Source organism: Tachyglossus aculeatus, chromosome 2, assembly GCF_015852505.1.
Source record: "Tachyglossus aculeatus isolate mTacAcu1 chromosome 2, mTacAcu1.pri, whole genome shotgun sequence".
NCBI lineage: Eukaryota > Metazoa > Chordata > Mammalia > Monotremata > Tachyglossidae > Tachyglossus > Tachyglossus aculeatus.
In genome coordinates this window covers 132,382,132-132,394,975 of record NC_052067.1, presented here as the reverse complement: position 1 = coordinate 132,394,975, position 12,844 = coordinate 132,382,132, and the positions used below count along the sequence as shown (strand labels likewise).

At 44.3% G+C, this 12,844-nt stretch overlaps 1 protein-coding gene across 3 annotated transcripts in view; it reads left to right on the top strand.

Annotated features, from left to right (window-relative positions):
- The window catches only part of SEPTIN10 (septin 10), a 132,222-nt gene that overhangs the window by 67,452 nt on the left and 51,926 nt on the right, over window positions 1–12,844 (top strand). For all 3 annotated transcript variants that reach the window (XM_038766797.1, XM_038766794.1, XM_038766795.1), the window contains exon 5: window positions 3,653–3,839. In XM_038766797.1, coding sequence (XP_038622725.1) covers window positions 3,653–3,839 — 187 coding nt within the window. The remainder of the gene's footprint in view (window positions 1–3,652; window positions 3,840–12,844) is intronic.

The window sequence follows — 12,844 nt, the reverse complement described above, 5'->3', positions numbered from 1 at the left end:
GGAAAATGGGGATTAAGACTGTGAGCCCCCCGAGGGACAGCCTGATCACCTTGTAACCTCCCCAGTGCTTAGGAGAGTACTTTGCACATAGTAAGCGCTTAATAAATGCCATCATCATTATTATTATTATTATCTAGCTTTACTTCTCTTCATTCTGATGACTTGAAACCTGTCCACATGTTTTGAGGAGCAGCGTGGCTCAGTGGAAAGAGCCCGGGCTATGGAGTCAGAGGTCGTGGGTTCAAATCCCGGCTCCACTATTGTCACCTGTGTGACTGTGGGCAAGTCACTTCACTTCTCTGGGCCTCAGTTACCTCATCTGGAAAATGGGGATTAAGACTGTGAGGCCCCCCGTGGCACAACCTTATCACCTTGTAACCTCCCCAGCGCTTAGAACAGTGCTTTGCACATAGTAAGGGCTTAAGAAATGCCATCATTGTGTTTTGTTTTGTTGTCTGTCTCCCCCTTCTAGACCGTGAGCCCGCTGTTGGGTAGGGACCGCCTCTAGATGTTGCCAACTTGGACTTCCCAAGCGCTCAGTACAGTGCTGTGCACACAGTAAGCGCTCAATAAATACGATTGAATGAATGAATGAGTCAGGTCCTCTGACTTCCAGGCTTATGCTTTAACCACTAGGCCTCACTGCTAGTTCCAGAATTCTGTAATGATAACGGCGCATTTGTCTTTGCCAACATCCCTGCTGATCAAGTTCCCATCTGAACACGGAGTAACAATAATAATAATAATAATAATAATAATAATAATAATAAAAATATTGGTGGTATTTGTTAAATGCTTACTATGTGCAAAGCACTGTTCTAAGCACTGGGGAGGTTAAGGCGATCAGGTTGTCTCACGGGGGCTCACAGTTTTAATCCCCTTTTTCCAGATGAGGTAACTGAGGCCCAAAGAAGTGAAGTGACTTGCCCAAAGTCACCCAGCTGACACTTGGCAGAGCCGGGATTTGAACCCATGACCTCTGACTCCAAAGCCCGGGCTCTTTCCACTGAGCCACGCTGCTTCCCCAAGCAGTAGGAGGGCAGGGGTGCATCCTAATGCTAGGGTGCCGAAGAATTTTAGGGGAAACAGCATGGCCTAATGTCCCGGGCCTGAGAATCAGGGGACATGAGTTCAAATCCCGGCTCCGCCACTTGTCAGCTGTGTGACTTTGGGCAAGTCACTTCACTTCTCTGGGACTCAGTTACCTCATCTGGAAAATGGGGATTAAGACTGTGAGCCCCCCGTGGGGCAACCTGATCACCTGTTAACCACCCCAGAGCTTAGAACAGTGCTTGGCACATAGTAAGCGCTTAATAAATGCCAGCATCATCATCATTCATTCATTCATTCAATCGTATTTATTGAGCGCTTACTGTGTGCAGAGCACTGTACTGAGCGCTTGGGAAGTACAAGTTGGCAACATTCATTCATTTATTCAATCGAATTTATTGAGCGCTTACTGTGTGCAGAGTACTGTACTAAGCGCTTGGGAAGTCCAAGTTGGCAGCATATAGAGATGGTCCCTACCCAACAGCGGGCTCACAGTCTAGAAGGGGGAGACAGATAACAAAACAAAACATATTAACAAAATAAAATAAATAGAATATGTACAAGTAAAATAGAGTACTAAATATGTACAAACATATACATATATACAGGTGCTGTGGGGAGGTGACTCGTGGAACAGTGATTTGCACGTGAACCTAATTCTGAACTCCCTCTGATTGTTCTTGTTAATTAGGAGAGAAAGAGATAAAGTGCCATAAAAAAATCCATCAGCTTTTCATGTTTTCACAAAGCTCCAGCTATCGTCATCATCAACAGTGCTTTGTGCATAGTAAGCGCTTAATAAATGCCATCATTATTATCATTATTCTCTGAGCCTCTGTTTCCTCATCTGTAAAATGGGAGTTTAATCCCTGGTCTCCCTCCTACGTAGATGTGGGACAGGGACTGTGTCCGCCCCGATTAACGTGTATCTACCCCAGTGCTTAGAACAGCGCTTGGTGCGTAGTAAGTTCTTAACAAATACCATTTAAAAAGATGTAAAAGCATTATTCATTCATTCAATCGTAGTTATTGAGCGCTTACTGTGTGCAGAGCACTGTACTAAGCGCTTGGGAAGTACATTATGTAGACTTGGGTACGAGAGGAGCAGGTGCTAGGGGCCTGCAGAAGACGCGTACACCAAGTGCTTTCTGTGGATTTTGGCATCGTGGGAAGCCGCGTTGCCTAGTGGTTAGAGCCCGGGCTTGGGAGTCAGAGGACCTGGGTTCTAATCCCGGCTCCGCCGCTTGTCTGCTGTGTGACCGTGGACAGGTCACTTCACTTCTCTGGGCCTCAGTTCCTCGTCAGTAAAATGGGGACTAAGACTGTGAGCCCCACGTGGGGCATGAACTGTGTCCAGTCCAGTATCTACTCCAGCGTTCAGTACAGCACCAGGCACATAGTAAGCGCTTAACAAATACCATTAAAAAAAAAAATTGGCCTATATGCTTAGGGATGAACTCAAGGCAATTTAGGGGAAGAGTTGAAGTGGGAGAAGAAGCTCGCAGTACTCCAGCTTTAGGGAACACACGAAAGAGCTGTCTTTCATTCATTTAGTCGTATTTATTGAGCGCTTATTATGTGCAGAGCACCTTATTAAGCATCTGGGAGAGTATAATGCAACAATAAACAGACACATTCCCTGCCTCAACTGCCACTGAGGCACAGACTCTGCCTCAATTCAGCGTAGCTCCAGGGAGCTTTGATTGTCTGCTTCCCCTATTCTTCAGTGGTCTATTTCGTATTCAGTCAATCACCTGTATTTATTGAGTACTTACTGAGTGCCGAGCACTGTACTAGGCACTTGGGAGGGTACAGAAGCAGCGTGGCTCAGAGGAAAGGCTTTGGAGTCAGAAGTCATGGGTTCAAATCCCGGCTCTGCCAATCATCAGCTGTGTGACTTTGGGCAAGTTGCTTAAGTTTTCTGGGCCTCAGTTCCCTCATCTGTATAATGGGCATTGACTGTGAGCCCCCCGTGGGACAACCTGATCACCTTGTAACCTCCCCAGTGCTTAGAACAGTGCTTTGCACATAGTAAGCGCTTAATAAATGCCATTATTATTTATTATTTACAGTTCAGCAGACACATTGCCTGCCCACAACGAGCTTACAGTGTCGAAGGCAGTATTCATTCATTCATTCAATCGTATTTATTGAGCGCTTACTGCGTGCAGAGCACTATACTAAGCGCTTGGGAAGTACAAGTCGGCAACATATAGAGACGGTCCCTACCCAACAATGGGCTCGCAGTCTAGAAGATGGAGACAGACAACAAAACGAAACATGTAGACAGGTGTCAAAATCGTCGGAACAAATAGAATTAAAGCTAGGTGCACATCATTAACAAAATGAATAGAATTGTAAATATGTACAAGTAAAATAGATAGAGTAATAAATCTGTACTAATATATACAAGTGCTGTGGGGAGGGGAAGGAGGTAGGGCGGAGTATTTCTCTCTGTTGTAGCATGGGGACTTGGGTTTTCTACCTCTTGGTAAATTGCTTTTCCGTGTATTGAAGTCCAAGTTAAATTGTCTTTTTGTAATAAAGTAGACTCCCTGTGTTGTGTTTGACGCCGAGCAATTCTCTTCTCTCTTTTTGCCAGCTATCTGCCGATCGTTGACTACATAGATGCGCAGTTTGAAGCCTACCTGCAAGAAGAGCTGAAGATTAAGCGATCTCTTTATAACTACCACGATACACGCATCCACGCCTGCCTTTATTTTCTTTCACCTACGGGCCATTCTCTTAAGACACTCGATCTCTTAACCATGAAGGCTCTTGACAGCAAGGTAAGAATGGGAAGAAGGAAAGGGGTTGGCCACTCTGTTTCTTCCTTTTTTTAAAAAAAAATGGTATTAAGCGCTCACTCTGTTCAAACCCTGTTCTAAGCGCCGGGGTAGATACGAGTTCATCGGGTTGGACACAGTCCCTGCCTGACGTGGGGCTCAAAGTCTAAGTGGGAGGGAGGAACAGGGATTGAATCCCCGTTTTGCCGAGGAGGAAACTGAGGCACAGTGAAATGACTCGCCCGAGGTCACACAGCAGGCGAGTGGCGGAGCCACGGGGCCACGCTGTTTCCTGTGCACATTTTTGCATTTCGACAGTTTTGGTTGAGAACGTCTCCTAATAGTAAGTCAGTGCAATGCTAGTGAGCCCACTGTTGGGTAGGGACCGTCTCTATATAATAATAATGGCATTTATTAAGTGCTTACTATGTGCAAAGCACTGTTCTAAGCACTGGGGAGGTTACAAGGTGATCAGATTGTCCCACGGGGGGCTCACAGTCTTAATCCTCATTTTACAGATGAGGTAACTGGGGCCCAGAGAAGTTAAGTGACTTGCCCAAAGTCACACAGCTGACAACTGGAAGAGCCGGGATTTGAACCCATGACCTTTGGCTCCAGAGCCCAGGTTTTTTCCACTGAGCCACGCTGCTTCTCTGATATGCCGCCGACTTGTACTTCCCAAGCGCTTAGTACAGTGCTCTGCACACAGTAAGCGCTCAATAAATACGATTGAATGAGTGAATGAATGAATGACTTGCCCAAAGTCACCCAATTCAGACATGTGGCGGAGCCAGGATTAAGACTGTAAGCCCGTCGTGGGCAGAGAATGTGTCTGTTACATCGTGTTGTACTCTTCCAAGCTCTTAGTACGGTGCTCTGCACACAGTAAGCGCTCAATAAATGCAATTGATTGATTAGAACCCCTCCCCACAGCACCTGTATATATGTTTGTGCATATTTATTACTCTATTCATTTTACTTGTACATATTTATTTTATTTGCTTTATGTTTTGTTTTGTTGTCTGTCCCCCCCTTCTAGACTGTGAGCCCGCTGTTGGGTAGGGATCGCCTCTATATGTTGCCAACTTGTACTTCCCAAGCGCTTAGTACAGTGCTCTGCACCCAGTAAGCGCTCAATAAATACGACTGAATGAATGAATGAACCCAGGTCCGATGACTGCCAAGCCTGTGCTCTATGAATGAGGCCAAGCTGATTTCCTCTGGTTTGGATTTTCTTTAATGTCGTCATGGTGCTGAAGAAGACAGATGATCCTAAGGGAACTGAATCATAAATAGAAATGAGACAAGAGATGTATTTCTTCTCGGAGTTTAGAGTAACAAGTGTCTTAATTCTTATGGCCAGGGGCATCTGCCTTAGAGGTGCTGTGATAAAGCGCTCAGCAAGTACGCAGTAGCAGAGATAAAGGGAACTACTAACTAACTCAGCCAAGGCAACAATAAAAACAAACATCATGGAAAGGTAGCACACCAGGCGAGGCAGAGAACATTCAATTGGAATTTTTGTTTAACCGGTGAGCTGGTCCAGACTGTGAGCCCACTTTTAGACTGTGAGCCCACTGTTGGGTAGGGACTGTCTCTATGTGATGCCAATTTGTACTTCCCAAGCGCTTAGTACAGTGCTCTGCACATAGCGCTCAATAAATACGATTGATTGATTGATTGATTCCCCTTCTAGACTGTGAGCCCGTCGTTGGGTAGGGACTGTCTCTCTAAGTGGCCGAATTGTACTTTCCAAGCGCTTAGTACAGTGCTCTGCACACAGTAAGCACTCAATAAATACGATTGAATGAATGAAATGAAGGTTAACACATCTGGGTTTGGAATAAGGCTTTTTTTTTTTTTTAAAAAAAGGTATTTGTTAATAATAATAATAATAATGATAATAATGGTGGTATTTGTTAAGCACTTACTATGTGCCAAGCACTGTTCTAAGCACTGGGGGGGATATCAGGTGATCAAGGTTGTCCCACATGGGGCTCACAGTCTTAGTCCCCATTTTACAGTTGAGGGAACTGAGGCCCAGAGAAGTTAAGTGACTTTTCATTCATTCATTCATTCATTCATTCATTCATTCATTCATTCATTCATTTTATTCATTCATTCATTTATTCATTCATTCAATCGTATTTATTGAGCGCTTACTGTGTGCAGAGCACTGTACTAAGCGCTTGGGAAGTACAAGTTGGCAACATATAGAGACAGTCCCTACCCAACAGCGGGCTCACAGTCTAGACTTGCCCAAGGCCACACAGCTGACAAGTGGCGGAGTTGGGATTCGAACCCATGACCTCTGACTCCGAAGCCCGGGCTCTTTCCACTGAGCCACGCTGCTTTAGGTGAAAAACACTGTGCAAAGCACTGGCGTAGATACAAGCAAATCAGGTTGGACACAGTCCGTGTCCCGCGGGGGCCTCACAGTCTTAATCCCCATTTTGCAGATGAGGTAACCGGGGCACAGAGAAGTGATTTGAACCCATGACCTTATGATTCCTAGGCCCGTGTTCTAGCCACTATTTCAATCGTATTTATTGAGCGCTTACTGTGTGCAGAGCACTGTACTAAGCGCTTGGGAAGTACAAGTTGGCAACATATAGAGACGGTCCCTATTCAACAATGGGCTCACTAGACCACACTGCTTCTCTAGGGAATCAATCAATCAATCAATCATATTTATTGAGCGCTTACTGTGTGCAGAGCACTGTACTAAGCACTTGGGAAGTACAAGTCGGCAACACACAGAGACGGTCCCTATGCTCACAGTCTAGGGAAATACCACTGACAGCAGCACTATGCTTATTATCATTGTTACTGAGAAGCAGTGTTGCCTAGTGGAAAGAGGCCACAGGCCTGGAAATCGGATGATCTGAGTTCTAATTCTGGCTCCACCACTGAGCTGCTGTGTGACCTTGGGGAGGTCACTTCTCTGGGCCTCATCTGCAGAATGGGGATTAAATACCTGTTCTCCCTCCTTCTTAGACTGTGAACCCCATAAGGGACCTTGTGAGCCCAGTGTTGCGTAGGGACCATCTCTGTGTGTTGCCAACTTGTACTTCCCAAGCGCTTAGTACAGTGCTCTGCACACAGTAAGCGCTCAATAAATACGATTGATTGATTGATTATCTCCTACGCCCCAGCACAGTGCTTGGCTCATAATTTTATTTTATTTTATTTATTTTATTTTGTTAGTATGTTTGGTTTTGTTCTCTGTCTCCCCCTTTTAGACTGTGAGCCCACTGTTGGGTAGGGACTGTCTCTAGATGTTGCCAGCTTGTACTTCCCAAGCGCTTAGTATAGTGCTCTGCACACTGTAAGCGCTCAATAAATACGATTGATTAATTGATTGATTAACAAATGCTACACTCGTTATCAGTGTTATCATCATTATTACAGTGGTATCTAAGGGCTCATTCTGTTCTAAGCACTACTACTTTGATGCTTAATAGTGTTTAACCTTTTTCTCTGATCTGACAATGTATATTTGAATTATACCACCTGGAAATGTGAAAAATAGATTCTGGCGGGTCATTGATACAAGAGAAGAGGTAGGATTAAATAAGCCCCAGTGTGAGTGCAATTCTATGTTATTGTAAAAGTCAGAATTATAGGTTGGAACAGAGTGCGGAAAAGGAGAACACACACCTTAGGAAAATGATATCAATGTCTGTGAGTTGTTGTTGTTGTTGTTGTTGTCTGGTTTGCTTCTTTGCCCTGTGTTTGGTTTGAAGATGGCACCCAGAGAGTAATTGACTTTCATTCCCGATGCCAACCGTGGTTTTGTGCAAGACAAAACGCTCGTTCCGAGCTGCAGCAGTTTCCCCGATTGCCAGTCTATGTGGCTGCATCTTTTTCCCCCTTTAGCCTTGCGAAAAGCACACAAAGTTTTACAGGTCCAGCCTAAAATAATAATGATGGCACTTGTTAAGCGCTTACTATGTGCAAAGTACTGTTCTAAGCGCTGGGGGGAGATACAAGGTGATCAGGTTGTCCCACGTGGGGCTCACAATCAATCAGTCAATCAATCAATCAATCGTATTTATTGAGCGCTTACTGTGTGCAGAGCACTGTACTAAGCGCTTGAGAAGTACAAGTTGGCAACATATAACTTGTCTTCATCTCTATTTTACAGATGAGGTAACAGGCTCAGAGAAGTTAAGTGACTGGCCCAAGGTCACACAGCAGGCATAATAATAATAATGGCATTTATTAAGCACTTACTATGTGCAAAGCACTGTTCTAAGCACCGGGGAGGTTACAAGGTGATGAGGTTGTCCCACAGGAGGCTCACAGTCTTAATCCCCATTTTACAGACTGTGAGCCCACTGTTGGGTAGGGACTGTCTCTATATGTTGCCAACTTGTACTTCCCAAGCGCTTAGTACAGTGCTCTGCACACAGTAAGCGCTCAGTAAATACGATTGATTGATTGATTGATACAGATGAGGGAACAGAGGCACAGAGAAGTGAAGTGACTTGCCCGAAGTCACACAGCTGACAAGTGGTGGAGCCGGGACTTGAACCCATGACCTCTGACTCCAAAACCCGGGCTCTTTCCACTGAGCCACGCCGAATCTCTAAAATGACTTGGGATGGAGCAGTGTGGAATCTGAACTTTAAGAAGGATCAAGTTTTCTGTTTGTTGTATTTTTGTGGTATTTGTTAAGTGCTTACTATATGCCAGCACCTTACAAAGCGCGGTCGTGAGAGAAGTAGCATGGCCTAGTGAGTGCAGCATAATAATAATAATGGTAATAGTAATAATAATAATAATGGTATTTATTAAGTGCTTACTATGTGCAAAGCACTGTTCTAGAAGCGTGGGCCTGAAAATCATAAGGACCTGGGTTCTAGACTGTGAGCCCATTGTTGGGTAGGGACCGTCTCTATATGTCGCCGACTTGTACTTCCCAAGCGCTTAATACAGTGCTCTGCACACAGTAAGTGCTCAATAAATCCAAATGAATGAATGAATCTCCACTACTCGTCTGAAGTGTGACTTTGGGCAAGTCACTTATAATAATAATAATAATAATAATGGCATTTATTAAGCGCTTACTATGTGCAGAGCACTGTTCTAAGCGCTGGGGAATTTACAAGGTGATCAGGTTGTCCTCCGTGGGGCTCACAGTGTTAATCCCCATTTTACAGATGAGGTAACTGAGGCCCAGAGAAGTTAAGTGACTTGCCCAAAGTCACACAGCTGACGAGTGGTGGAGCTGGGATTCGAACCCATGACCTCTGACTCCAAAGCCCAGGCTCTTTCCACTGAGCCACGCTGCTGCTTCACTTAACTTCTCTGTGCCTCAATTTCCTCAGGGATTGTATCTACTAACTCTGCTATCATGCTCTCCCAAGTGCTTAGTTCATTCATTCATTCAGTGGTATTTATTGAGCACCTACTGTGTGCAGAGCACTATACTAAGTTCTGGGAAACTACAATTAAGCAATAAAGAGAGACAGTCCCTGCCCACAACGGGTTTACAGTCTAGAAGGGAGAAGACAGACATCAAAACAAATAAACAGCCATCAATAGCATCAATATAAATAAATAAAATTATAGATATATACACATCAAAGCAAGTAAACAGGCATTAATATTAATCAATAGAATTATAGTTTTGTACATAATAATAATAATGATAATAATGACATTTATTAAGCGCTTACTATGTGCAAAGCACTGTTCTAAGCGCTGGGGAGGTTACAAGGTGATCAGGTTGTCCCACGGGGGGCTCACAGTCTTAATCCCCATTTTCCAGATGAGGGAGCTGAGGCCCAGAGAAGTGAAGTGACTTGCCCAAAGTCACACAGCTGGCAAGTGGCGGAGTCAGGATTTGAACCCATGACCTCTGACTCCAAAGCCCGGGCTCTTTCCACTGAGCCACGCTCACCTCCTCAGAGGAGCGGAGGGTGCGGGCTGGGCTGGAGAAGGACACAAGCAGACTGTGAGCCCGCTCTTGGGTAGGGACCGTCTCTGTATGTTGCCAACTTGGACTTCCCAAGCGCTTAGTACAGTGCTCTGCACACAGTAAGCGCTCAATAAATACGATAGAATGAATGAACGAATGCTCAGAGTGTTTCTGTAGAAAGATAATCCGGACAGCAGAGTGAAGTATAGGCTGAAGTGGGGAGAGACGGGAGTTTGGGAGGTCGGAAAGGATGCCGATGCAGTAATCCAGTTGGGATAGGATGAATGATTGTACCAACATGATAGCGGTTGGGATCGAGAGGAAAGGGCGGATCTTGGCGATGTTGTGAAGGTGAGACCGACAGGCTTTGGTGACGGATTGGATGTGTGGGATGTGTAGAGAAGCAGTGTGGCCCAGTGGAAAGAGCCCGGGCTTTGGAGTCAGTGGTCATGGGTTCAAATCCCGGCTCCTCCACTTGTCAGCTGGGTGACTTTGGGCAAGTCACTTCACTTCTCTGGGCCTCAGTTCCCTCATCTGGAAAATGGGGATTAAGACTGTGAGCCCCCCGTGGGACAACCGGATCACCTTGTATCCCCCCAGCACTTAGAACAGTGCTTTGCACATAGTAAGCGCTTAATAAATGCCATCATTATTATTATTATGAATGTGAGGAGTCAAGGATGACACCAGGGCTGCACCTAGTAAGCTCTCAATAAATGCCATTGACTGATTTTAGTGTCATTATTGAGGCACAGAGGTGCGAACTAATTCCGAGCCTCAAATAGCGAGTCGGTAGTTGCGAGGAACCAAGAATAGGAACAGTTGTCCTGATTTGCATTCCCGTATTCTGTCTAGCGGGTGATAATATTTTATTTTATTTTATTTTATTTTGTTAGTATGTTTGGTTTTGTTCTCTGTCTCCCCCTTTTAGACTGTGAGCCCACTGTTGGGTAGGGACTGTCTCTGTGTGTTGCCAGTTTGTACTTCCCAAGCGCTTAGTACAGTGCTCTGCACATAGTAAGCGCTCAATAAATACGATTGATTGATTGATTGATTGATTATTATGAATGCGAGGAGTCAAGGATGACACCAAGGCTGCACCTAGTAAGCTCTCAATAAATGCCATTGATTGATTTTAGTATCATTATTGAGGCACAGAAGTGTGAACTAATTCCGAGCCTCAAATAGCGAGTCGGTAGTTGCGAGGAACCAAGAATAGGAACAGTTGTCCTGATTTGCATTCCCGTATTCTGTCTAGCAGGTGATAATATTTTATTTTATTTTATTTTATTTTATTTTATTTTATTTTATTTTATTTTATTTTGTTAGTATGATTGGTTTTGTTCTCTGTCTCCCCCTTTTAGACTGTGAGCCCACGGTTGGGTAGGGACTGTCTCTGTGTGTTGCCAATTTGTACTTCCCAAGCGCTTAGTACAGTGCTCTGCACATAGTAAGCGCTCAATAAATACGATTGATGATAATAGTGCTCTGGACAGTGAAATTAGAATCTGCTGGGCCTGTGTTTTTATTTGGACAAACATTCTGGCAAGGTAAACAGAAAAGGAGAAGTCTACCTTTGTCCCTGCTGAGCTAAACCCAACATTTCCAATTTTGCCTCTGATTCGGGGGGAAGGGTAGGGGGTGTGAGGTTTGTGTTAATACAACAGAGTCCTTTTGAAATTGGGTGGAATGGATTTGAAACTCTGAGGAGAAAGATTAATTATAATATTTACAAGCATCATCTATATACTTTTTTCTAGAAGTACATCTAAGCATATAATAATAATAATAATAATGGCATTTATTAAGCGCTTACTATGTGCAATGCACTGTTCTAAACACTGGGGAGGTTACAAGGTGATCAGGTTGTCCCAAGGGGGCTCACCGTCTTAATCCCCATTTTACAAGTGAGGCAACTGAGGCACAGAGAAGTGAAGTGACTTGCCCAAAGTCACACAGCGGCTCGTTCCACTGGGCCACGCTGCTTCTCTACTTCTCTGTGCCTCAGTTCACCCATCTGTAAAATGAGGATTTTTACACTGTGAGCCCACTGTTGGGTAGGGACTGTCTCTATATGTTGCCAATTTGTACTTCCCAAGCGCTTAGTACAGTGCTCTGCACATAGTAAGCGCTCAATAAATATGATTGATGATGATGATGATTGATAAGCCCACTCTAGGATCTGTCTGTAACCATAGCAACAAAGGAAGCTAAAATGAAGAGTCCAGTGATTGCCCTCCTTGAAATTCACTGATCATTTTGAATGTACTATCCTCTGGTAATAATAATAATAATAATAATGATGGTATTTGTTAAGCGCTTACTAAGTGCCAGGCACTGTTCTAAGCGCTGGGGTAGATACAAGGTTATCAGATTGTCCCGCATGGGGCTCACAGGCTTCATCATCATCATCAATCGTATTTATTGAGCGCTTACTGTGTGCAGAGCACTGTACTAAGCGCTTGGGAAGTACAAGTTGGCAACATACAGAGACGGTCCCTACCCAACAGTGGGCTCACAGTCTAAAAATCCCCATTTTACAGATGGGGGAACTGAGGCACAGAGAAGTAGAGAAGCAGCGTGGCCCAGTGGAACGAGCCACTGTGTGCCTTTGTGTCACTGCGTGTCAGCTGTGTGACTTTGGGCAAGTCACTTCACTTCTCTGTGCCTCAGTTGCCTCATCTGTAAAATGGGGATTAAGACTGTGAGGCCCCCTTGGGACAACCTGATCACCTTGTAACCTCCCCAGTGTTTAGAACAGTACATTGCACATAGTAAGCGCTTAATAAATGCCATTATTATTATTATATGCTTAGATGCACTTCTAGAAGAGAGAAGTATATAGATGATGCTTGTAAATATTATGATTAATCTTTCTCCTCTTAGAGTTTCAAATCCATTTCACCCAATTTCAAAAGGACTCTGTTGTACAAACTACTCAAATGAAGGTTATTATTAATATTTTAACAATCAATAATAATTTTGGTATGGTTTAAATGCTTACTGCTCTAAATACTGGGGTAGATAGGAAATTATCGATTTTGGACACCGTTTATGTTCCAGATGCGGCTCACATTCTATG